The sequence below is a fragment of the Mesoplodon mirus genome (genome assembly GCF_964341445.2).
Source record: "Mesoplodon mirus genome assembly, chromosome: 19".
Lineage (NCBI taxonomy): Eukaryota > Metazoa > Chordata > Mammalia > Artiodactyla > Ziphiidae > Mesoplodon > Mesoplodon mirus.
In genome coordinates, this window is record NC_138995.1 from 33,916,714 (window position 1) to 33,940,697 (window position 23,984).

Below are 23,984 nucleotides of genomic sequence, written 5' to 3' on the forward strand. Positions count from 1 at the left end.
ATTTCTGCCCTTCCTACCTTACAAGGTTGTCATGTAGAAAAATATCAACATCATTTTGTTTCCCTGCAGCCATAATCCCTGGATGTGCTATCTTAAACACACCTTAACATTTTATTTAGGTAAATGCCAGTGAGCAAAAATGTGAATAATTCATCTCACCAGTAAGGCTCAGCATCTAAGGATAAAAGTGAATGAGAAGAAGGGCTTAAAACAGGATTGAGGAGTGGACATCCATCTACAGAGCAATAGTGTTAGTCTGGACCCCACTTGGTGTGGATCCAGATATATTTTCATCATTTTTTCAATCTAATTTCTAAAGTTTCTTTCTTTTTTTTTCAAAAAAATTAAACATGCACATAAGAAAATTTTCAAATCATACAGAGAAGCATAAAACTAAACCAATCCACTCCACCCTCAGTCCTATTCACCTGAGATAACCACTGTTAACAGTTCTTGTGTATCCATCACAGCCTTTTAATCCAGATGACAACATTTATTTCCATAAATGCATCTTACCAAATACACTCTGCTCCATACTTTGTTGATGTTGTTTTAATTAAGGTCTTGGAGGCCTTTACATATCATCAGTTTTCTGTTGTTGTTGTTTTTTAAGTTACAATCCTTCAGTTACCAAGGTGCTGGATTTGCTGGATCTGGCATCCAGCAGAGGGTTCAACAAATACTGTTAAAGGGAAGATAGAAGCTAGGGAAAGTGGGATAAAAGGGAGGATTCAGGAAAGGAGGAAGGGTGATGAAAAGAAAAAGGAAGAAAGGAAGGAGGGGGCGAGGAGGAGGGAGGGAGGGAAGGCATCAAGGGAGGGAAGGAAGAGAGAGAGATGAAGAGGAAGGAAGGTAGAGTGACGGAGAAAAAAGAGTTTCAGAATGGTGGATCCCTCCCTGGCCCCGCCCCCGGGCCGGACTCCGCCCCCGGGCCGCAGGCTGCAGGGCCACCTCCAGCCGCCAGGGGCCGCCACGCGCAGCCGGCCGCTCTCTGCGCGCGCGGCAGGCCCTCTCTCCCGCCTCCGCCGGCCGCTCGCCGACCCGCAGCCGCTCTCGGGCTCCGGCTGGGTCTCGCGCGCTCGGGCGTTGCTGGGTCTCTTCGTGAGAGGCCTTGCGCCTTTCGGCGCACGCCGTACCCCTGCCTCGAGGCGCGGGGTCTCGTGGGCCCCGCTCCCGCCCTCCGCTCGCCTGGCCCGGACCGGAAGCGGCGCCGCACGGCCTGGGCCTGGCGCGGGGGGCGGGCACCGGGGCCCGGTCGGACATGGGCAAGAAGCACAAGAAGCACAAGTCGGACAAACACCTCTACGAGGGTAAGGAGTGGGCCGCGGTGGGGGGCGGCGAGCCCGCGGCGGCTTAGTGGGGTTTTCGTGCCTTCGAGACTACCCTCGAGCGTCCGAGGCGGGCCGGGGGCCACACCTCCCGCAGGCAGGACCGGACCCGCGAAGGGCGCGCGGGCCCGTCTGAGGCGCGCAGACCCCAGGCGAGGGCGGCATTCGAGCCCGGGACCCCCGGCCCGAGCGGGCCTCTTGTTGAGAGGTATGAGGCGGCCCGTCATTCAACAGGTGCTTCGTGGGGCGCCCACTGCGTGCCCAGGGCCGCCTCGGCCTGTGCGCCTCCTTCTCTCCCGTCCAGCGGTCACTCTTCGTTGTGGATACTGCCCCGCGAGGGCCTCCTTTAATTGAAGCCCTTTCCTTTCATTTAAGAGTATGTAGAGAAGCCCTTGAAGCTGGTCCTCAAAGTGGGAGGGAACGAAGTCACCGAGCTCTCCACGGGCAGCTCCGGGCACGACTCCAGCCTCTTAGAAGACAAAAACGATCATGACAAACACAAGGACCGAAAGCGGAAAAAGAGAAAGAAAGGAGAGAAGCAGGTTCCAGGGGAGGAAAAGGGGAGAAAACGGAGACGAATAAAGGTAAAGGTCGTTGCGTTGCTTCAGCTTTGCAGGTGGTACCAGTTTCTGAGGGTTGCCGCCTCCTGCTGTCAACCTTGCTTTATTTTCTTTGTGTCTAGTGAGATGCTGAAACGCTTGTAAAATCGGACTTGCCTTGAGCAGGAGCAGGGCAGAATAGAAACATGAATCATCTGTGAGTTTCAACAACTCTTTCTTTAGTTATACTCTTAGTTGTACTCACACATCGGGTGACTGAGCAGCTAGGTCCTGATTTTCAGGAGCTGCTTCGTACCATCTAGGAAAGGTAAAAGTCATGCTCAAGAAAGCCTCAGTGTTCAAGGTTTGTGAAAAATAGCCATTTCAACAGTAAATGGGGGGCTTCCCTGGTGGCGCAGTGGTTGAGAGTCTGCCTGCCGATGCAGGGGACACTGGCTCGTGCCCCAGTCCGGGAAGATCCCACGTGCCGCGGAGCGGCTGGGCCCGTGAGCCATGGCCGCTGGGCCTGCGCATCCGGAGCCTGTGCTCTGTGACGGGAGAGGCCACAGCAGTGAGAGGCCCGCGTACCGCAAAAAAAAAAAAAAAAGTAAATGGGATCTATTGGGATTCATGTTTTGTTCTGAAATAAATACTACAATGCCAAATACATAATGAACAACTTTCATATTTTAGAACAAAGTTTGAGTCTATTGATGAGATAATTTGATCAGAGACCTTTAAGGGATATGACACCAGTGATAAAAATAAGCATTTTCTTAACCACTTGCAGCTAATAGAAAGTAAAAAAGAAAGTAGCTGCCATCTTTATTTAAATAGTAATAATAATTCACTTTCCTTCCAAGGATGATCACATACATACCTGGAATTGTCCTAGATTTCTTCTGCACTTCCCAAATTTAACCTGTCACGAAGTGACTTGTTGAATCAGTTACTGGATCTTGAAGCTAGATTTCTGTAGGTTTAGTTTTATAATTTTTCTATATTTATATATACAAGAGAAATGTTCTAGTCCATGTGATTAAACACATGGGTAAGTCACTAAATCTTAGAGATTCTCTTTTTGGAATTTCTTAATTATATGCCTTTCTGCCCCAGTGTTTATTGCCTTTGTCTAGATTGTGACAATATATAGAACTGTCTAATGTTTTTTTTCCCTAAACTATAAAAGCCATATATGCCTATGATTTTTTTCTTTTTTTAAAGAAATTCAAGTAATACAGAAGTGAACAAAATGGAAGGGAAAAATGTTTTGCTCACTCAGGTACCTCATTTAGTCTTCCTCTTCAGAGGTAACCAGTTTTGTTTCATTTTTTTAAATTATTTACTATTAGGAGTAAGGTAATTCATGAGTAGGTTTGACATAAATACACTACCACGTGTGAAATAGATAGCTAGTGGGAACCTGCGGTATAGCACAGGGAGCTCACTTCGGTGCTCTGTGATGACCTAGATGGGGGGAAAGGGGGAGGGAGGACCAAGAGGGAGGGGATATATGTATACATATAGCTGAGTCACTTTGTTGTACAGCAGAAACTAACACAGCATTGTAAAGTAGTTATACTCCAATTGAAAAAAAATTATATTAAAAAAAATGTCAAGAGTACTACAAGGCTTTTAACGTAAAAGCGGTGTCCTGCTCCATCCTGGAGTTTTACTTCCCAAACTTTTTTTTTCTTTGGATGTTTATCTCCATTTCTAAATGTAGGTTTATATTGCTGTTTACTGATTTATGTGTACATCTTTGACTGACATCATGTTGCAGAAGATGAGAATTTAAATTAGCATCCTTATATTGCTCCATGCCCCCAGTTTCCCTTCCTGCATTCTCCCAGTGTAGATACAGCTCAGTATTCAGTGTTTATTTCTCATTATTGTTCACTGGAGACACGTGGAATATACAAATACAGATCTGATCCTGACCAGTTAATTACTTGCTTTCATTTGTTTAGTTATCATGTACTGATTCTTCCCAAACTTCTAACAGGTTTGTAAAGCCCATCTGATTTCTGTTCTTCACGTGGTCAGACACGTCCCCTTTTTGGGGACATCCATCCTGCAGCCCTCTGTCCCCTCGTGCTCTCATCTGGACTAGTTGTTCTCTAGGCCTCCTTTGCATTCTTTCTGGATCCCGTGACTTCTTGATTTACTCCTTTGTTCTGCTGGAGTCTTAACTCTACGAACTTCCTAAGTAAGCATTCATAGGAGGTAGATTTTTGTAAGTTTCTTACATGTTTGAAAATCTTTATTCTACTCCCATATACTCTCCTCATGTAGACTCAGCATGGAACTCCAAACTGGAAAGTATTTTCTCCCAGAATTTTGAAAGCATGGCGTGTTGTTTTCTGACTTCTAGATTTGTTATTGAGAAGTCCGTTGCCTTCTGATTCTTAGTCCTTTGTACATGACCAGTATGTGCTCTCTCAAAATGTTTAGAATCTTCCCCTTTATCTTCAGTGGTCTGTTGCACAATGGGTATTCTTGCCTTCAGGTCTGAGATGTTTGCTTGAAGTATTTCTGAGATAGTTTCCTTCCCTCCGTTCTCTCTCTTCTCTCTTTCTAGAACCCCTGCCATTTAGATGTTGGACTTCTGGACTGATTCTCTAATTTTCTTATGTTTTTTTCTCCTCTTTTTCCTCTTTGTTATTTGTGTTCTTCCTTCACAGAGTGTTCCTAAACTTTGTCTTCTGGCTCTGCTCTTGAATTTTATTTCAGACCTTGTATTTTGAACTTCCAAGAACTTTTTCATGTTTTCTAACTGTTCTTGTTTTAATAACATCCTGTTCTTGTTTTGACATGCAGGATCTTTTATTTCTCTGAAATATTAATTGATGAGTTTTTTTGATATTTTTCTTTTAATTTTTTTTTTTTTTTTTTTTTTTTTGCTCCTTGCACTGTCTCTTATTTCTCCTCAAGTTCTTCATTTTATTTGGTCTCTTCCTTTTGTGTTAAAAGCATCATTTAGTTATCTATCGAGCGTTTGTAATCTATTTGTATTTAAATGTGAAGCACAAAAAGGCTGATTATATGCTTTTTGCCTCGATAAAGTTTGTCAGCTGATGGACTTCACTGTGGGCATCACTAAACAGAGACCTGATCATTTTGATTGGGAGCCGCCAAAGTTTTGTGCTTTTCCAGGTTTCTGGGGTTAGAACTTTTCTCAGAGGTGTCTCCCTCCTTGCATGCAGGAGGTATCTTGCTTTCTCTGATCTGCAGACTCCTCCACTTGCCTTTCATCTCCCAAGTGTGTAGATATCTTTCACCCACTGTCGTCTCTTCTGTACTCTTTTTTCCCGCCATCATCTCGTTTAACTGGAAGTTGAGGTAACCCCTTTTAACCACTCCTGGTTTTAGTTCTGGCAGTTACTACCATTATGCCAGCTGATATACTCGTACTCCTCATTTCTTGTTTTATCAATTATCTCATCTTTTTATTAACTACATTGTATTTGGTTATCTTGCTGTACCATATTTTATTTTATATAACTTTTGAATGTTACAAATAATGCTGCATTGAACCTCATTGTTCACATCGCTTTGTATACTTTTATAAGGATATCTTCAGGATAGGTTCCTGGAAGTCTCCCCCTCTGCCCTTTCTTGACAGTGGCTCTTAAGTATCATTAGCCACCTACATATTTTTATTTCATTGCAAATTAACATGTTTTCACATCCACAATTTCATTTGGAAATAACACCCAAAGTAGGGCAGGGAGGTGGATGATTTCCATTGTACAGAAGGTAAAGTGGAAACTCAGAATTGAAGTGAATTTGCCCAAGGTCCCACTTCCCCACGACTCAGGGCTGGGGACTGTGGGATACTTCCGGGTGTCACTGGTTCTGTGGAGCCTGTTTGGGTTATCCCTTTTTTCCAGGCTGGACTGGGGAGGGGGAAGAGGGGTTCCTTTGCTAGGGAGACTTCAGAAGGACACTTTTCTCTGAGCTGTACTCTGGATCTCCAGGGAGTTTTAGGAACAGCAGTTGCTTCTGGTCTTTTCTTGGGGAAGGTCAGCCATGTGACACCTGTGGGCCTGAAAGGGGCTAGAGTATGTGTGGTTCTGAGGGACTGGTGACTCTTCTGTCAGTTTATGTAGTGGGAAGGGGGAAGGGCACAAGAAGAAGATAAAACATGCCCTTTCCCTTTTAAAGTGTTTTTCTAAAAGACATTCATAACTTCTGCTTACATTTCATTAGCCAGAACTTAATCACTTAGCCACCCTTGCTGCTAGGGAGGCTGGGAAATGTCTTTTAGTTTAGGGAAGGGGTTGGGGGCATTATATCCTAATAAAAATCAGGAATCTTTTACTTAGGAAAATAAGGAGAAGATAAAGTTTGGGGGAAGCACAGATGTTTACAACACAAAACCCTGTAATTTCTCAAAGATGTCATATAAAGTTAAGTAATATTCTTCTTTTGAGTAGGAAGGCTCTGATTATACTAGTTTAAAATGCCCCAATAGATAGGATCAGTATTGTTTCTCCCTGTAGAGCAGTGGTATTTAATACCAACCACAGCATTACGAGCACACCATGTGTTAGTGTTTTTTTGTTTTTTTTTTTGGCAGGGGGTGGGGTGTTGTTTTTTGTTTTTTTAAGATTTTTTTGATGTGGACCATTTTTTAACGTCTTTATTGAATTTTTTACAATATTGCTTCTGTTTTATGTTTTGGTTTTTTGGCCACGAGGCATGTGGGATCTTAGCTCCCTGACCAGGGATCGAACCCGTACGCCCTGCATTGGATGGCGATGTCTTAACCACTGGACTGCCGGGGAAGTCCCCATGCTTTAGTTTTAATCAGACCATAATCTGCACAACACCGAAGTGTGTTGGCTTTTTTTTTTCCTTAAACATTTGAATGCCAAGCAGTTGGCAAAGAATTTGCCTGCTGGCGTAACTCTAGTCTTTAGAAATCAGAGTGCAGTGATGTTAACACTATAGTCAACATGGGGTCAACTGTATATTCTGAGCTATTACTGTAGTATAGTAGAAATATTCTTTTCATATCATACTATTAAACATAAAGGATCATATGTATAAAACCATGAGTATTATACTTTATGGGCTACTTCAGATATTTTCAAAGGTAACCTGACAACCCACTTTTCATTTATATGCTGACTTGAGAAGCTGATCCCTGAACAGAATGGTACATTACTGCAGAAGTAAGGAAGCTTGCACACCCTGTGGAGAACTAAGAACAATAGCATGAAAGTGGGCAGATGTGAGGGTGTGTACAAGGGACATAAAGTAGTTCTCTTTTTGAAGCACAGAATACGTGAAGAGGAGTATGGGATAAGATCTGAGAGGCAGTTGAGATGTCAGAGTAGGGAGTTTGAACTTGAATATGTAAGCAGTAGAGAGTCAAAAACTTTCTGAGTGGAAGAATGATAAAAAGTTGAGCCTTAGTAACGGTAATCTGTTAACAGTATCTAGCAGATATTGAAGAGAGTAGAGACTGGGTGTAAGGAAACCTACTTAGAAGGCTTTTCATTGAAATAGCTCAGATGAGAGGTCTAAATTCTTTCATTGAAACTCAAACCTGTTCTTCAGAAAAGCATAATCCTAACCCGAATTCTGTCTTAACAACTTTGCGAGTCAGCTTCAGGTTTAGATGCTCAAAGAAGTTAGGCTAGTCCCGTTACTAGGGATGTTATCAGAATAAAATGACAGGTGTTTTTCTTTAAATTTTTTAAAATCATGAGCATTAAATATATAGGATATTATTCACAATGCTAGAGTTAAGTAAAATTTTGTTTTATTTTTTATTGATGTAACATTAGTTTATAACATTATATCAGTTTCATGTGTACAGCATTATATTTCTACTTTTGTATACAGTACAGCACGCCCACCACCAAAAATTAGTTTCCATCCATCACCATACAGTTGATTCCTTTTACCCATTTCACCCTCCCCCTGCTTCCCCTCTGGTAACCACTACTCTGTGCTTTGTATCTGTGTGTTCAGGGTTTTTTTGTTTGATTTGTTCATTTATTTTGTTTTCTTGTTTGTTTTTTATATTCCACATATGGGTGGCATCATAACAATATTTGTCTTTCTCCGTCTGACTTGTTTCACTTAGCATAATATCCTCAAGGTCCGTCCATGTTGTTGCAAATGGCAAGATTTCGTCTTTTTTTATGGCTGAGTAATATTTCATCATGTATGTATACATATGTATATATACGCACACACACGTGTGTGCGTATATATGCATCTTTTTTTTCCATTCATCCATTGATAGGCACTCAGATTGTTTCCATATCTTGGCTATTATAAATAATGCTGCACTGAACATAGGAGTGCATATGTCTTTTCAAATTAAGTAAAACTTTTAAATTTTTTATTTATTTACTTTTTTCGGCCGCACCGGGCGGCATGTGGAATGTGGGATCTTAGTTCCCCGACCAGGGATAGAGCCCGCGTCCCCTACAGTGGAAGTGTGGTGTCTTAACCACTGGACACCAGAGAAGTCCCAATGTAAGTAAGACTTTTAATGAAAATTTAAAACTTATTCATATACAATAAATTCCCATTTTTATTAAACACTATACTAGGTCCCAAGGGGCATACATACTCATAAAAACTAACATTTGAGTGTTTACTATATGCTAGGCATTGTTCTGACTTCTTTATATTTACTATTTTAATACTTAATAGCTTTATGGGGTAGGTACTATTAGTATCTCATTTTGTTGCTGAGTTAACTGTAAAGTAGCTTATAACTAGAGAGGAGAAATGAATGACTGTAATTGTTGAGCAAAGTGTGTATTCTCTCAAAACACAATGCATTGACTTCTTTCGTGTGAATCTGCCACACCCAAGGTCTCAGGGCTGCTATGGCTTATTTGGGCTGGCAGAAAAATCCTCCCTGCTTTTTCCCATTCTGCTGTTCCCTCCTGAGGTGGTCCTCTTTCTTTCTTTCTTTCTTTCTTTTTTTAAATAAATTTATTTATTTATTTATTTTGGCTGCATTGGGTCTTCGTTGCTACCCGCGGGCTTTCTCTAGTTGCAGCAAGCAGGGGCTACTCTTCGTTGTGGTGCACAGGCTTCTCATTGCAGTGGCTTCTCTTGTTGCTGGCACAGCTCTAGGCTCACGGGCTTCAGTAGTTGTGGCTTGCAGGCTCTAGAGCGTAGGCTCAGTAGCTGTGGCGCACGGGCTTAGTTGCTCCGTGGCATGTGGGATCTTCCTGGACCAGGGCTCGAACCCGTGTCCTCTGCCTTGACGGGCGGATTCTCAACCACTGCACCACCAGGGAAGCCCCCTGAGGTGGTCCTCTTAATCACAGAAGATCTTCCCAGAGAAGAAAGGCCTCTGACTAAGGGCATAAGAGTAGTGTTGGTCCTCTGATAGAAGGATTATTTATTTGTTTGTTTATTCAACAAATATCTACCCGAAACCTGTGATGCACTGGACTCAAATGATAAATAAAATATAGTTCCTACTCTGCAGGAGCTCCAAGTTAGGCTGGGAAATCAGACCCAAAAGGATAAATAAACTTTATGGCCTGGTAAATTCTAATAGAGGTATGAATAAAGTGTTCTGGGAGTCCAGAGGAAAGTGTTTCTCATTATGCCTTGGGGAAGTAGGGGAAAGCATCATAGAGGTAAGAGATAAATTATGTGGCAGATGCAGTTCTCAACCGAGGGCCAAAGATGAGGTGTAGCTTCAAAGTAATAAAACTGATTTTTTCAGTTGAATTCTAAAATGAGCTGTTAAAGCAAAGTTCTGAAATTGTTTTGTACACTGGAAGCATTATTTGCATATAGACATAGATATCTGTGTATATATATCTCTCCTACAAAAGTAACCAATCTGAAGGATAGTACCTAGAACTTCAGCTGTTACTTCTCATGCTTTCACGTTACCATTTCACGCTGTCTCTTGTGATTAATTAATTCTACAAATATTATGTATTAGGCATTATTGAGCTTGGGGGTACAGAGCTGAATAAGACTTGGGCCTCTGCCCACCAAGAACTCCAGAAAGAGGCAAATGTGTCTATGACATGCAATGAGTGTTATAATATTAATAATATGAGCAAAGATTTACTTCAGAGGTGTTATGAATTAATAAAATAACTAGCCATTGAGTCATGGATAAATTAGAATCTAGTCTGACATAAATGCAATGTGTTTGTAGTTATGGAAATAGCCACTGGTTTTCTCTCCTGCCTCAGACCTTCATACACACAGGATATTTACTCTCCCTGGAATTCTGTTCCCACCTCCAACCTGGCTAAATTTTCTCTCCTTCAGATGTTACTTCTTCATAGAAGCCTTCCCATACTTCTCCAGTCTAAATTAGATTCACCCAACAGTTATTCTCTCCTTGAAATCTGTTTGGGTTTCTTTTACTAAGTTGTTTGATGTCTGTGGCTTTTTACACTGTTGGCTTCCTAAGGGCGGGGCTGTGTTTGTTTATCCACCAGTAAATATCCACACAGCAGAACCTCATTTATTTATTGAATGCATGAATGAATGAGTATTCACCATGTGCTAGGTAGGCACTGTGCTAAACATTCACATACACTATCTTATTTAATCCTCAAAACACTCTTCTGAGGTAGGTATTGTTGTGTCTATTTTAGGGATGAGGAAATTAGTCCCCCCACAAAAATTATGTAGTTGATCCATGATCTCATAGCTAATAAGTGGCAAAGCCGGAATTTGAACCCATTTTATAAACTGAAATTATAAACCCTCCTACCTGAAGTTAAATGGCTTTAGTATTTTTGTTCAGTTTTCTCTATGTAATTAGAAAAATAAACCGCTCTTAACCAGAACTGTGTTAACTTCCGGTTTTACGTATCTATTACTTTTAGTAAGTGACGTTAACAGTAGGGTTCTATAGTATTTTGGAATCATAAAAAAAAAATTGGAAGGTAGGAATCAGAATGTTAGGTGGAGAGAGAACTATAGAGATCAAAGCCTCTTGTTTTACAGGTGAAACTGAGACTAAAACAGTGGAATAACTTGTTCAGGTTTACATTCTGGTAAATTAGAAGCTAGGTCTCCTAATTTCTAGTCTGGCAATAACATGTTACAATATCTCCTTTCCCTTTAGGGTAGTTTCCAAGTATATGTTTTTTATATTCTTTTTTTCTTTTGGACTCTGGCCCAGAAGGCAGTATTCTTTTGCCATACCAAATAGTAAAGTGGTCACTGTAGACCAGTCTAACTAGATAAAGTTACCAGATAGGGGTAGTTCAGAGACATTATACCTTCCTTTGGTACTTTTTCAGCTTTTCTGTTTCATGGTCATTTCACCGTCTCATAAACTCTAAAATAAGAATCAACAGTTGAATCTCTATCTTGCAGGTGATAAAGAGGCCTAGTGAGAGTAAATGAGTGCCTAAGAAGGTCAGAGTGTGTTAAGGATGAAGCTAGAGCAAGAACTTGAGCCTCTAGACCATGTGTCAGCAAACTAGAGCCAACACCACCTGATTCGGTAAATAGTTTTATTAGAACATAGCCACACCCATTCATTTACATGCTGTCTGTGGCTACTTTCTTGCTATACCAGCAAAGTTAGTAGTTGCGACAGACATTATGGACCACAAAGCATAAATTATGCTACCTGGCCGTTCACCAAAAAAAAAAGTTTGCCAACCCCTACTCCAGCCTTCTTGTACTATGGCCTTAGTTCTTTCCACCTAGGAGAGTGCTTACTGCCTTTCAGGCTGTCCTCTATCCACAATTTACGTTTAATAGGAAGAGTTCTTGTCTCTGAGGGTCTTTTTTCCATTGAACAGTTGTTGTTCTAAACCTGCCAACCTATAAAAGATTCATACTAGTTTTTCTGGGGAAAAGATACAAAATTTTCCTGAGTCAAAAATTGCTGCTCCAAAATATGAGGCCATAAAAAAGACAGCAGTCAACTTAATGGAAACTGACATCAAGTGCACAATGAGTACAGTTTATAACATTGTTCTCTGGAGCTTCAGTCAGTCATATATTCTGTATTAGATGCTTTGGACTCTGAGAATAGAATGTGAGGTTCTGTATCAGTGATACTCAGAGTGTGACCACTGCACCGGCAACACTCACATAGCCTAGAAACTTGTTAGTAATGCAGATTCACAGGCTCTACTCTAGACCTACTGGATCGGTAATTCTGGGGACAGGGCCTAGTCATTGGTGTTTTAACAAGACCTGCAGGTGCTTCTGATGCACACTGAAGCTTGAGAACCATAATGAGACCTCAGAGTTTGCATTTCTAGCAATTTCCCAGATGATGCTGATGTTGCTGGTCTCGGAACCACACTTTGAGAACCACTGCTCTAGATACTAGAACAAGAAATTTGGACATGGGCCAAGAAAATTAAGATCCTATTGAGAATCTTGAGCACAAAATAGACATCTTTGGACAATTTTACTATAAAATTTAATTTTTAAAATTCAAAGAACAGAGAATTAAAAAAACAAGGAGCAACTACCACCTGGATACCAACCATTCAGCTTTAACAAATCATAACATTTTGCCTTTTGCTTGTATTTTTGGGTTTTGGTTTTTTTAAGAAATTAGAGTACAGACACAGATGAAGCTTTCTGTGTACCCTCCCAGAATCCATTCCTCTTCCTCATTCCTTACAGAGGACCATGAATTTGGTGTGCATCACATGAAAACTTGTTTTTATAATTTTACTCCTCCTGCATACGTTTGTAAAATACACTAATATATTTTCAAAACTTGCATAACTGATCTTGTAATAATTCTCAACTTTTTCCTCCAGAATTATGTTTCTGAATATAATACATGCTGATACAGTGTAACTTTAGACTATTAATTTTACCTGCTATGTAAATATGCCATAATTTATTAATCCATTTTCCTTTTAGTAGGTTGTTCCTAACTTTTTACTATTTCACAGAGTCCTGTAATAAACTTGCACATGTCTACATGTACACTTGTGAAAGGAAGTTTCTCTAGGGTATATGCCCAGGAGTAGAATAGCTGAGAAGTAGGATAAAGGTAGCTTCAGCTTCATTAGATTTTGTTTATTGTTCTCCTAATGGTTGTACCTATTTACTCACCCATCTGCAAGGTATGAGAGCCCCATTTCTCCACATTTTCATCAAAACTTGACATTTTTAGACATTTTAATTTTTACCAATCATAGAGATGTGAAATGCCTTCCAGTTTTTAAATTCATAATTCCCAGAGTTCCAGGAAGCCTGAAGCTAGTTTTCATGTTTCTTAACATTTCCAGTTTTTTTTTCTGGGAATTACTTATGATCCCCTTTACCCATTTTCTATTGGGTTATTTACCTTTTTACATGAATCTGTAGGTGCTCTTTATGTAATCTTTGCTAATACTTTTTTTTTTTTTTTTTGCGGTACACAGGCCTCTCACTGTTGTGGCCTCTTCCGTTGCGGAGCACAGGCTCCAGATGCACAGGCTCAGCGGCCATGGCTCACGGGCCTAGCCGCTCTGCGGCATGTGGAATCTTCCCAGACCGGGGCACGAACCCGTGTCCCCTGCATCGGCAGGCAGACTCTCAACCACTGCGCCACCAGGGAAGCCCTTTGCTAATACTTTTGAGTTATTTGTGTTTCCCAGTCAATGGGCTAGTCTTTTAGCTTTATAGATAAGAAAATCCCTCCTCTTGAGTCATAAAGATTCTTTTACTTTATCACAAGTTTTAAAATTAAGTCTTTAATTTATCTGAAATTTACTTTTGCATGTGGTATGAGGTGGGGATCTAATTTCATATTATTTTTAAATGTAGATAACCAGTTGTCCCAGCACTACCCTTTTGTCATTGATTTATAATGCCAATCTGTGATATATCAAGACTTTTCTATGTGCATAGGTCTGTTTCTGGGCTCTATGATACATTCTATAGGTCCATTTGTGCCTGTGTCAGACCCACATTGTCTTAATTATCACTTTATACAAATACTTAATATCTGCTAAGACATTTTATTGTGACCTTTTTCAAAACTGTTCTGACTATTCTTGATGATTCACTCTTCAAGATAGATTATACAATTGGCTTATCAAATTTCATGAAAAATCCTGTCTTACAATTTTGATAGGCATTACATTTTATTTATAGATTACTTTGAAGCAAATTGACTATCTTTCAGTTCATGAACATGGTATATCTCCTTTTTTCAGATCTTCCACAGTGGCCTTTCAGTAATGTTTCATAATTTTTCCTAAAAGGTATTGGTCATCTTCTATTAGATTTACTCCTGGGTATATTATCTTGCTTTTGTGAATAGTATTATTTTTCTAATTGGTTATTTCTACCATATAGAAGCACTTTTTTTCCCCCTTTATGAACATTATTATTCTCTCATTTTCCAGTAGATGGCAGTAAAATACATTAAGATTTCATTATTAATAATCTTTTCAGTGGTGTCTTCATTTTTTCCACTGAAATTAAAATGATTTGTTTTAGCGGTATTGATTCTGGAGTATTTCTAAATTATCTCCCTTTGTTCCATTTAGGAAGATAAAAAGAAGCGAGATCGGGACCGCGTGGACAACGAGGCAGAAAAAGACCTCCAGTGTCAGGCCCCTGTAGGATTAGACTTGCCTCCTGAGAAGCCTCTTGCAAGCTCTTTAGCCAAACAAGAAGGTTGGAATAAATCTGAATTAACTGTCCTGAATGAGGAGGCTGAAATTATTTTAAAGATGGTAGCCAGGGAAAGTGACTGGGTTTTTAGCTTTTAAGTTAAAGTTTAAAAGCTGTTAAATTAAAAAATTTTTTAAGTTTTCTTATTTATATCACTGCTTAAGAGCTTTAAATTAGCTTCAGTTTTGAACTTGATATTCTCATACTTCACCATATTTGAAAGATAAATGGAATTTCTCTGAGATATTTAATGATGGGTATGAGATAAGTCATATATAGAAAGAAAATAAGCTAAACAATACTCTCTAGAATCTTCCTTTTTAAAACACTCTTTTCCTTTCTTCTTTAGAAGTAGAACAGACACCACTTCAAGAAGCTTTGAATCAACTGATGAGACAACTGCAGAGGTGAATGTTTTTTCCAACATTTTTATAACATGGAAATTGAAATGGGAAATACAGGATCAAAACCACGTCTTTTTATTATTATTATTTGTTAAAGCCATATTTTATGGCCTGTATCCAAATGTACTTGATTTTAAAGTGGATGATAAATATTTTGCCTGGCAATAGAAATACTCCAAGAGGCTGACTTCTAGATGTTCTCATTTGGTTTATTTTAAATGGCAGCTTGAAGAGTGTTACTTAATACTCTTAATGGCAAATTTCTCCTTAATCTAAAGTAACTTCTGATGTTAAAGCTTTAAACCAGGATTAAACAATATAGATACTTCCATTTGCTAATACATAAACACACCTTCTGTATGTTTGTGCAGTGCTTATCACTGCTGTGAATATTCAACAATTACCAAGTCTGGGAGAAGAGACAAAATGCCATAAATAAGATTTGTGACCCTCTCTTAAATGCAGAAATTTGTTCTAAAAATTACAATATCTTGGTAACACTAATGTTAAGTTCTTAGAAAAGAATAACATGATCTTCATCAAAATATTTATTTTGATACCCGTCTTTACTCAGAATTTGAATTCTCAGCTCAAAGACATTTACATTATTGGCAGAGGATTCATGGGTATAGGGCATGCATTCTAACAGTGAGCTTTCTTCTTACCATGTTGGCCTTATATGTCAACCCCAGAACATATCATAAATAATTTTTTAAGGTAAAGCCTCTAGTGCTATCTGTATTCAACACCTATTCAGCTTTGCAGTGAAAATCAGAAATTAGTGGCCTCTCTTCCTTTTTGGTGTTACAGAACAATTGAGATATTTACATCTCAAGTCTTTACACTTGAGTAAATCATTCATTACCTGTCCCAAAGGAGTGAACAGGTAAGTATTAAGCATTCCAACTCAATTAGAATGTATGACTATAAAGCATTTTGGCTACCTTTTAATTTTGTTTCTTACAATGTAAGACTGGAATGTAGGGTAACGACGTCTCCTTAAAAGAAATCTACTTATCAGGGTCTCTCTTAGTCTAAGGATGTTCACATTAGAACATTTTGGGAATTAGAACCCAGGGCCACATTTTTTTGGAATAGCCTTAATGATTCTTCATCCTTGAGGCTCAGCGCAAATGCTGGTAAAGAATATAATTGACCAAGTTTAATAATAGCATTTTTGGTCAAACCAAGTGGGACTCTATATTAAAATGACTGATTTTAGGAGGTGTAGATAATTTGCTCTGAAGAGGCCCTCCAGAGATGCTTCATGGTGTTATTCACAGTAGCTTTCATGGATAATATGCATTTGGATGTATAAATTCCAGACTGGACTTTTTTGCTTATTCTCGGTACTTTTTAATCTCACTGCTTAGGCGTCCTGCTGGGAAGAACAAAGGCAGATTCACACACACCTAAATTCAGATTCCATCTCTGTATTTTATCAGATTTATGACCTAGAACAAATCATTTGACCTCTGAGCCTCAGTATTCTCATCTCTAAGTGAGGATACCACCTCCTTGATGGCTTTTGTGAGGATTAGGTATAAAATACCTCAATTCCCTACCACTGGCCCTGGCATGTGGTAAATACATTTTTTAAATTGCTGCTATTCTTATTTTTAAATAATATATTTACTTAATAATAAATAACCATTTTATTGATGTGATTATTTGGAGTAAGAAAGCTTTGATATGCCAGATTTGCAGAGGAAAATAACAGTCTAATGAACTAATCTTATAGAGCAGTGGTTCTCAGCCCTGTCTATCCTGGAAATATCAAAATTCAACCCTAGAAAAACCATTGCCTGGACCACCCTCTTATAAGAGATTCTCATGTAGTGGGTCTAGGGTAAGCCTCCCACCCCAATGGAATTTTTTTAAAGCTCCTCTAATGATTCTCATGCACAGCCAGAGTTAAGAACCTATGATGGAAAGCACTGGGTCTCAAGTTTGTGGGTATTATGAGGACCTTTTTAATGTCAGTTTTTTTTGAGGACCCCCCCCCCACACACAATAGAAATTGTATCCATTGATTAAGAAAATATATATAGTCATCCCTTGGTATCCATAGGGGATTGATTCCAGGAGCCCCCGTAGATACCAGAATCCAAGGACGCTCAGGTCCCTTATATAAAATGACAGCAGTCCAGTGAATGCAGTCAGCCCTCCATATCCACATTGAGAAACCCACGGATACAGAGGGCCAGCTGTACTCATGAGGAAGCAATAGCTCTGTGGCCCAAGAGTCCAGGCCTGATTAGAAACCAATATGGAAGATTGCAGGTGTGCATTCATTGTTATTATTTCTGCTTTTTCCTCTATGATTGATAAAAATACATAGTATTGGGGCATCCCTGGTGGCGCAGTGGTTGAGAGTCCGCCTGCCGATGCAGGGGACACGGGTTCGTACCCCGGTCCGGGAAGATCCCACATGCCGCAGAGCGGCTGGGCTCGTGAGCCATGGCCGCTGAGCCTGCACATCTGGAGCCTGTGCTCCGCAACGGGAGAGGCCACAGCAGTGAGAGGCCTGCATACCGCAAAAAAAAAAAAAAATACATAGTACTAATCTTCCAGAGTACAAGATATTGGTTAATCTAGATTTCTTATTTTGTTTCATCTTTCCCTGTGTTGGAGATGCTATGAATTAATTAAGCTGCATATTTTAAAAGATTCTCTGTCTTAAGGGTACAATTTGTATGTAAAGCATCTTAACCTTGTTAAATAGTTATTAGTCGTTCAAATCGTTACTTCAGTTTTCAGTGAAAAACATATTAGCCTACTACAAATTCTACATCTGAAGGGTTTCCTCTTACTCATGCTCCTTGACCAGTAGATTTGTTTGCGGTAGAAATAAAATTGCCTTTTTCCTGTCTTCACAGGAAAGACCCAAGTGCTTTCTTTTCATTTCCTGTGACTGATTTTATTGCTCCCGGCTACTCCATGATCATTAAACACCCAATGGATTTTAGTACCATGAAAGAAAAGATCAAGAACAATGATTACCAGTCCATAGAAGAACTAAAGGTAACTCTAGTTACTTACCTCGTGTTGGAGAAATAGACTGAGCTGTGCTACAAAGTAACATATCTATCCAATTGAGAGTCAAACTTTTGGATCCTGTATGTACAAAATCCTGGCAGAAATCTGCATGTCTGGTATTCAGAATCTTTCTCAAGTTTATTTTAATACCTAAAATCTGTATTTTTTTGTCTTAGAAAACATCTTTGAGCTTGGTGATAAAAAACCTGACAAAATAAGCCATCTGCTGTCTTTTATTATTTTGTGGGTTTTGGTAAAATTTTGAATTTCATGCGTTCTACAAAATATTTTCTCAACCTTTAAAATGAAAAGATATTTGATTTTTAATTTCAGATCAGTGCAGGTAAAATTGATATATTTTTTAATTGAAGTATAGTTGATTAACAATATTGTATTAGTTTCAGGTGTACAGCAAAGTGCTTCAGTTATATATTTTTTCAGATTATTTTCCATTATAGGTTATTAACAAGATATTGAATAGTCAGTATTTTAATGGAAGTTGATTCAGAGTAGTTTCTTTTTCTATTTCTAGACATCTTCCTAATAGAGAATAAATTGGCTTGTCTAGAAATACTAAACAGAAGTTTAATTACATTTTCTTGGGGCTTCCCTGGTGGCGCAGTGGCTAAGAATCCGCCTGCCAGTTCAGGAGACATGGGTTCGAGCCCTGGTCCGGGAAGATCCCACGTGCCGCAGAGCAGCTAAGCCTGTGAGCCACAACTACTGAGCCTGTGCTCTAGACCCCACAAGCCACGACTACTGAGCCCGTGTGCCACAACTACTGAAACCTACACGCCTAGAGCCTGTGGTCCACAACAAGAGAAGCCACCGCAACAAAGAGTAGCCCCCGCTTGCCACAACTAGAGGGAGCCCGCGTGCAGCAATGAAGACCCAACGCAGCCAAAAATAAAAATAAGAAGTTTAATTACATTTTTCTAGTTTGATGCAAGTCAGTTGCTCCCTGCGTTCACTTCAGCTATACTTGTTTAGCATATTTTCTTCAACTTTAAGAAGAAAGAAATTTATAAATTACAAGTAAAGAACCTACAAGTTACCAGAACCTACAGGCTACCGAGATGATACATATGCCTAATGTTATAGTTGAAGTTTTTTCCATCTTTAAATAGCCTTGGTATATATGTTGGTTTCAGAATTACACTTTACATTTTAGTCATCCGAAGAAAAGGAACCATGTGTTTTCCTTTTTAATTTGCTCTGTACCAAACCATTACGAACTTAACTGGTTTAGATAATATCTATTGTATCTTTGTTTTTTCTGGTTGAACATTGTAGTGTTCACCTGACCTAAGGGCTAAACCCTCATCAGTTACAGAAGGAAAAAACTTGGTCTCTTTTTTTCATCCACATTGATCAGCTGAAATTTATAACACTAGCATTTAGTTCTGTCTTTACTATCAACTTGAACGTATAGATAATATTTCACTCTGAAAAACCTGAATTGTATTCTCTTGTATTCAAAGAAATGGAAACTTTTCTCAACTTTTCATCTGGTGAAAATTAGGTGAGAAGTGTTTATTTCAGCATATTTTGGACCTTATATATTGCTTAATGGAAAATTTTTCACAGTTTTTTTTCCTTTTTGTGAATAGTTTTCCTTGGATCTTTCCCTTATGATGACATGAGGGAGTAGGAGTATGCCCCCTAAGTGTTTTTGAGCAAATGGTCAAGATTTATCATAATTGAAGTGAACAAGTATTTTTAACTTTTTGGAGTTTCCTACATTACTACACTTTTTTCTCAGGAAAATTCAATAGCCCAATGTAGTATTTATTAGCTTATCCAGCTCATTAGGCTGTTCAAGGTTTTTTTTTATTATTACATGAAAAGTATGCAGAAAGGTCATTCAGCTTTATGAATGATGAAGTGCCATTACACAAAAGTCCATTAAAGCCTAGCACGTGGCAGTTAAGATTCATGGAATCTACAAATTGCCTTAACAGATCAGACCTGTAATCAGAATAGTCCAGTACTCTCTTGCCAGTTATAGACCAATGGTCATTTAGTGTAATAGTCATCTAGTGTCTCCCCTCATTTGCTTCTCCTACCCCCAAATAAATATTTAATAGTTCTTAATGGAATGGAAGCTTTTCAGAATATCTGTAACAAGGGTTCTTAACCTGGGGTCCTTTGGGTAGCCATGGATGAGCCTTTAGGGGGACCAGGAACCTTATATAAAATGACATGAAAATTTTGTGTTCACCTTTGTATTACATGTGTGTGCTTGAAGAGTGGATCCATAGCTTTCCTCAGATCCTTAGGGATCCAGGACCTAGCAAAATCCTAACTGATTAGAGACTTGGCCAAGAACTGAGGATCCACATATACTTCGTTTCATCTCCTTTAAATTTAATATCAAATTTATTGTGACCCTTGAACAGTCTTCTCATATGCTTTTAAATAATATTCAGTCTACCTATCTTCATTATATTAAGTGTTCTAAGCTGTCATCACTAATTATTAAATAATGGGGCTTGAATGTTTCGTTTTAAATTCGGAGGAGGAGTTTGGGGCCCAGATTATTTTTTGTTGGGTTTTTATCGTTTTAACTTAGTAAGACCTTGGCATAATCACTCTCACATTTATACAATGTGAAAATTACTTAACCATGAAAATATGCAGTGGGATTGAGTTCCCCAGCACATGTGCATACTTTGAAATTTAAACCAGAAGTACAGTTTTGATAATTTGCCTACTGCAGTTACATGTTGTAACTCTTTGAGGTTGTATGGTTTATTTCAGGTTGGCATGATTTTGCAACATTCTGCAAATTATGTTTAGCTTATAATAGTATCCAAACACTTAAAAGAAAATTAGTGTAAATGTTTTGCCATTTTTGCTCAGTTAATTTGAATCTGGTAGGAAATATTGTGATAATTTAACATCGTCCCAGTTTTCAGTCAAGATCTGAAGTAAAATATTTAACTCGTAACTGGAGAATTAAGATGTTTGTTTTAAAACTAAGAATATTTTTTAATTAAATGAAGTACACAATTAAAATTATTAAATATAAGATAGAAGTATTTTCTTCTAATTCTTTTTTTGTGCAATAAGATTGTACTGGAGAAACCCATTTTAAAATTTTATCTCAGGACCTAAAATTTATATAGTTACTATAGAATGTTTAAGAATTTGGAAGGGAATGTAGTAGGATATTTAAATTAATTTAGCAGTATTCGTTTTGTTAGTGCATTTTATTTTTTTAATTTTTTTTTAAGTTTAAGTTTTTATTGTTTCTTTCTTTTTTTTTTTTTTTTTTTTTTTTTTGACTGCATTGGGTCTTCGTTGCGCGCGGGCTTTCTCTAGTTGCGGTGAGCAAGGGCTACTCTTCATTGCCGTGTGCGGGCTTCTCATTGTGGTGGCTTCTCTTGTTGAGCAGCACGGGCTCTAGGTGTGTGGCCTTCAGTAGTTGTGGCTCGCAGGCTCTAGAGCGCAGGCTCAGTAGTTGCGGCGCACGGGCTTAGTTGCTCCGCGGCATTTGGGATCTTCCCGTACCAGGGCTTGAACCCGTGTCCCCTGCATTAGCAGGTGGATTCTTAACCACTGCGCCACCAGGGAAGCCCTGTTAGTGAATTTTAAAACTTAATAAATTGCTATTAATATTGCTTAGTAAACATTAAAAGGATGGGAGTGCATTTTGTTGGTTTGTTTTTGCTTTTTGTGGGTTTTTTTGGTGGTGGTGGTTGCTTTTTAATTTCTTAAAGACCTGCATGATTTCAAACAGGACAGGAGGGTACTTTGTTTCATTTTAATGTATTTCTCCCTAATATTTTCTCTGCAGGATAACTTCAAACTAATGTGTACTAATGCTATGATTTACAACAAACCAGAGACCATTTATTATAAAGCTGCAAAGAAGCTGTTGCACTCAGGGATGAAAATTCTGAGCCAGGTAAAGGAAATTCTTTGTCATAAATAATAATTATTACAAAAATCTATATCCCTTTGTTTTTTGGTTATAGTGATACAGATCCAGTACAGTACTGGTTTTATTTTATAGGCAGATGATATTAAAAGTGGGAAATATTAAATGAAAAAAAAATTTTAACATAGAAAAGAAAATTAAAGCAGGAAGATTCTCATTTGGAATTGACACAAATAAATATTGGCAGTCATTTGTAATTATTTACTTAAGAGGCTGTTGAGTTGCTATCCACCAGATAGACTTATATTGGCTGTGAAACAAACATCAACATGAATTCCAGGACAGGATAGATTACATGCATTATAAGACCTTTTAGAAGGAAAGCTCTCTATTTCCCTTTGTAGGGATGGAATCTAATGTTCTGGTGAAGCACAGGAACTCCTTCGAGTAGAAAGAAACAAAATACACAAATGAACAATAATTTGGAATTGTCTCAAAGCCACCTCCCCGCAGGAGCAGCCTTTCCTTTGAAGGATAAGAACTGGTGCACATAGTAAGGCATTTGACATGGGAGAAACGTGTGCAGAGACACAGACACATCATCATCATCATCAAGCTTCATGAGGGAGCTTAAACTGATAACTTATTCAAAACAGAGATACTGTAGATAGTGGCAGAAAGTGACGGGAGTCTCGTCTCAGAGCGATGGCTGATGAATGACCTTGAAGGGCAAATTGAGGTGATCATGTGCATCTGCTGTGAGAAGAGGAGAGCTCACAAGATAAATCGCGTCTTTTGAGGTTTTACTCACAACTCTGCATAGGACGGAAAATTAACTGAGACAAACCTGGCACCTTATCACAGCAGGTAGTCAGAAGACTGAGTTCTAGTTTTAGCTCTTTTCCACTAACTTGTGGACCTTGGCCCACCCTGGGCCCATTAACCACCCTGGGCCTCAGTGTTCTCATCTGTAGAGAAGAAGGTTTAACCTGAGATCTCAAAGATAATTGCTAGCGTTAACGTGCTCATTTTAGAAAGAGCTAGAATAAGGAGGAGATCAAGAACAACAAGATGTGAGAGGGATTTTGCAAAGAAGAAATGAGTGGGTATGAGGAGAAAGAAATTAGAATCAAGGGCTCAGGTTCAAATTCAAGGGAGTTAGAGGATAGTAGAAATGAGTCGTGTAGATGCACATGGTTTTCCAATTTTTATGGTGATCATTTGTATCACAGTTTTACATTTAAAGAATTGCCTTGATGCGCAGATGTCTTAGTGTCTGTGTGCTTGGCTCTGAAAGATTCTTGTATCCACTTAACTGAGGAAAGAAAAACATTTGGATTGATGTTCATTCTTGCACTCCTAATGTTTAGACAACATCAATTCCCACCCTTTCCTAGAGACTTGGGAAACTGTAATGTAAGCCAGTTACCCATCTTTGGCAAAATATGCAGAGGAAAGGGGAATATAAAATGTTTATCCCATTCTTTGCAGAAAAACTCAGAATCCAGAACCAAGCCATATTCCAGTTTTAAAAACCTGCAAATACTTGCTATTTTTGTATTTGAAGTAAAAGTGCACCCAACAAATGCAATGTTTAGTCACTCCAAAATATGTACATTGAATTTTTAGAATAAAGTTTAATTCACAAACATAACATATCCAAGTAAAATTTTCAACTTTGATCTACCACTGTTTTCTCATCTTTAAATAATGTAGTTAATATAACATGTAAACAACTCCAGTGTCTCTTGTATTTTATTGGGGATGGGATGGCTGGAAGCACAAAAAAAAAAAACCTTTCTTTTCCACTTTCCCTTTTCTCTCTCTGTTGTCTTCCCTTTTTTCAGATCTCTTCCTGTTGAGGAGCCCTACGCATCCTGTGTTGTAGCTTCCTGTTGACTGTTCTCTCCACCCTAGATGGGAGAGACCCTTACAGTAGTGATTTTTAAATGTTTAAATTTAGACCTTCTGAATTACTCTTTTAATAGCACATCTCCCAAGAGAGCCCAGTACACCCTTCTGTGAATGGTGTCTTTTCAAAGATAACTGTTTTTGAATTCAGTGTAAAGATTGTAGAGCAGTCATTCATTATTTTTTCAGTTACACACCAGTAGTGACTATTAGGTGACTATTAGTAGATGTGTTATTTTTATAAAAAGTGGACATATGCAGAATAATTCTTTTG

General features: G+C 38.8%; 1 protein-coding gene across 3 annotated transcripts in view; it reads left to right on the forward strand.

Annotated features, from left to right (window-relative positions):
- Nucleotides 1-1,003: 1,003 nt before the first annotated feature.
- The window catches only part of BRD7 (bromodomain containing 7), a 39,093-nt gene continuing 16,112 nt past the window's right edge, over nucleotides 1,004-23,984 (forward strand). The window contains exons 1-6 of one of the 3 annotated variants that reach the window (XM_082607023.1): nucleotides 1,004-1,310; nucleotides 1,704-1,912; nucleotides 14,347-14,476; nucleotides 14,823-14,880; nucleotides 17,757-17,901; nucleotides 21,716-21,826. In XM_082607023.1, the coding sequence (XP_082463149.1) occupies nucleotides 1,262-1,310; nucleotides 1,704-1,912; nucleotides 14,347-14,476; nucleotides 14,823-14,880; nucleotides 17,757-17,901; nucleotides 21,716-21,826 (702 nt within the window). In that variant the 5' untranslated portion in view covers nucleotides 1,004-1,261. The remainder of the gene's footprint in view (nucleotides 1,311-1,703; nucleotides 1,913-14,346; nucleotides 14,477-14,822; nucleotides 14,881-17,756; nucleotides 17,902-21,715; nucleotides 21,827-23,984) is intronic. The other 2 variants (XM_082607021.1, XM_082607022.1) reach the window with 2 other exon arrangements.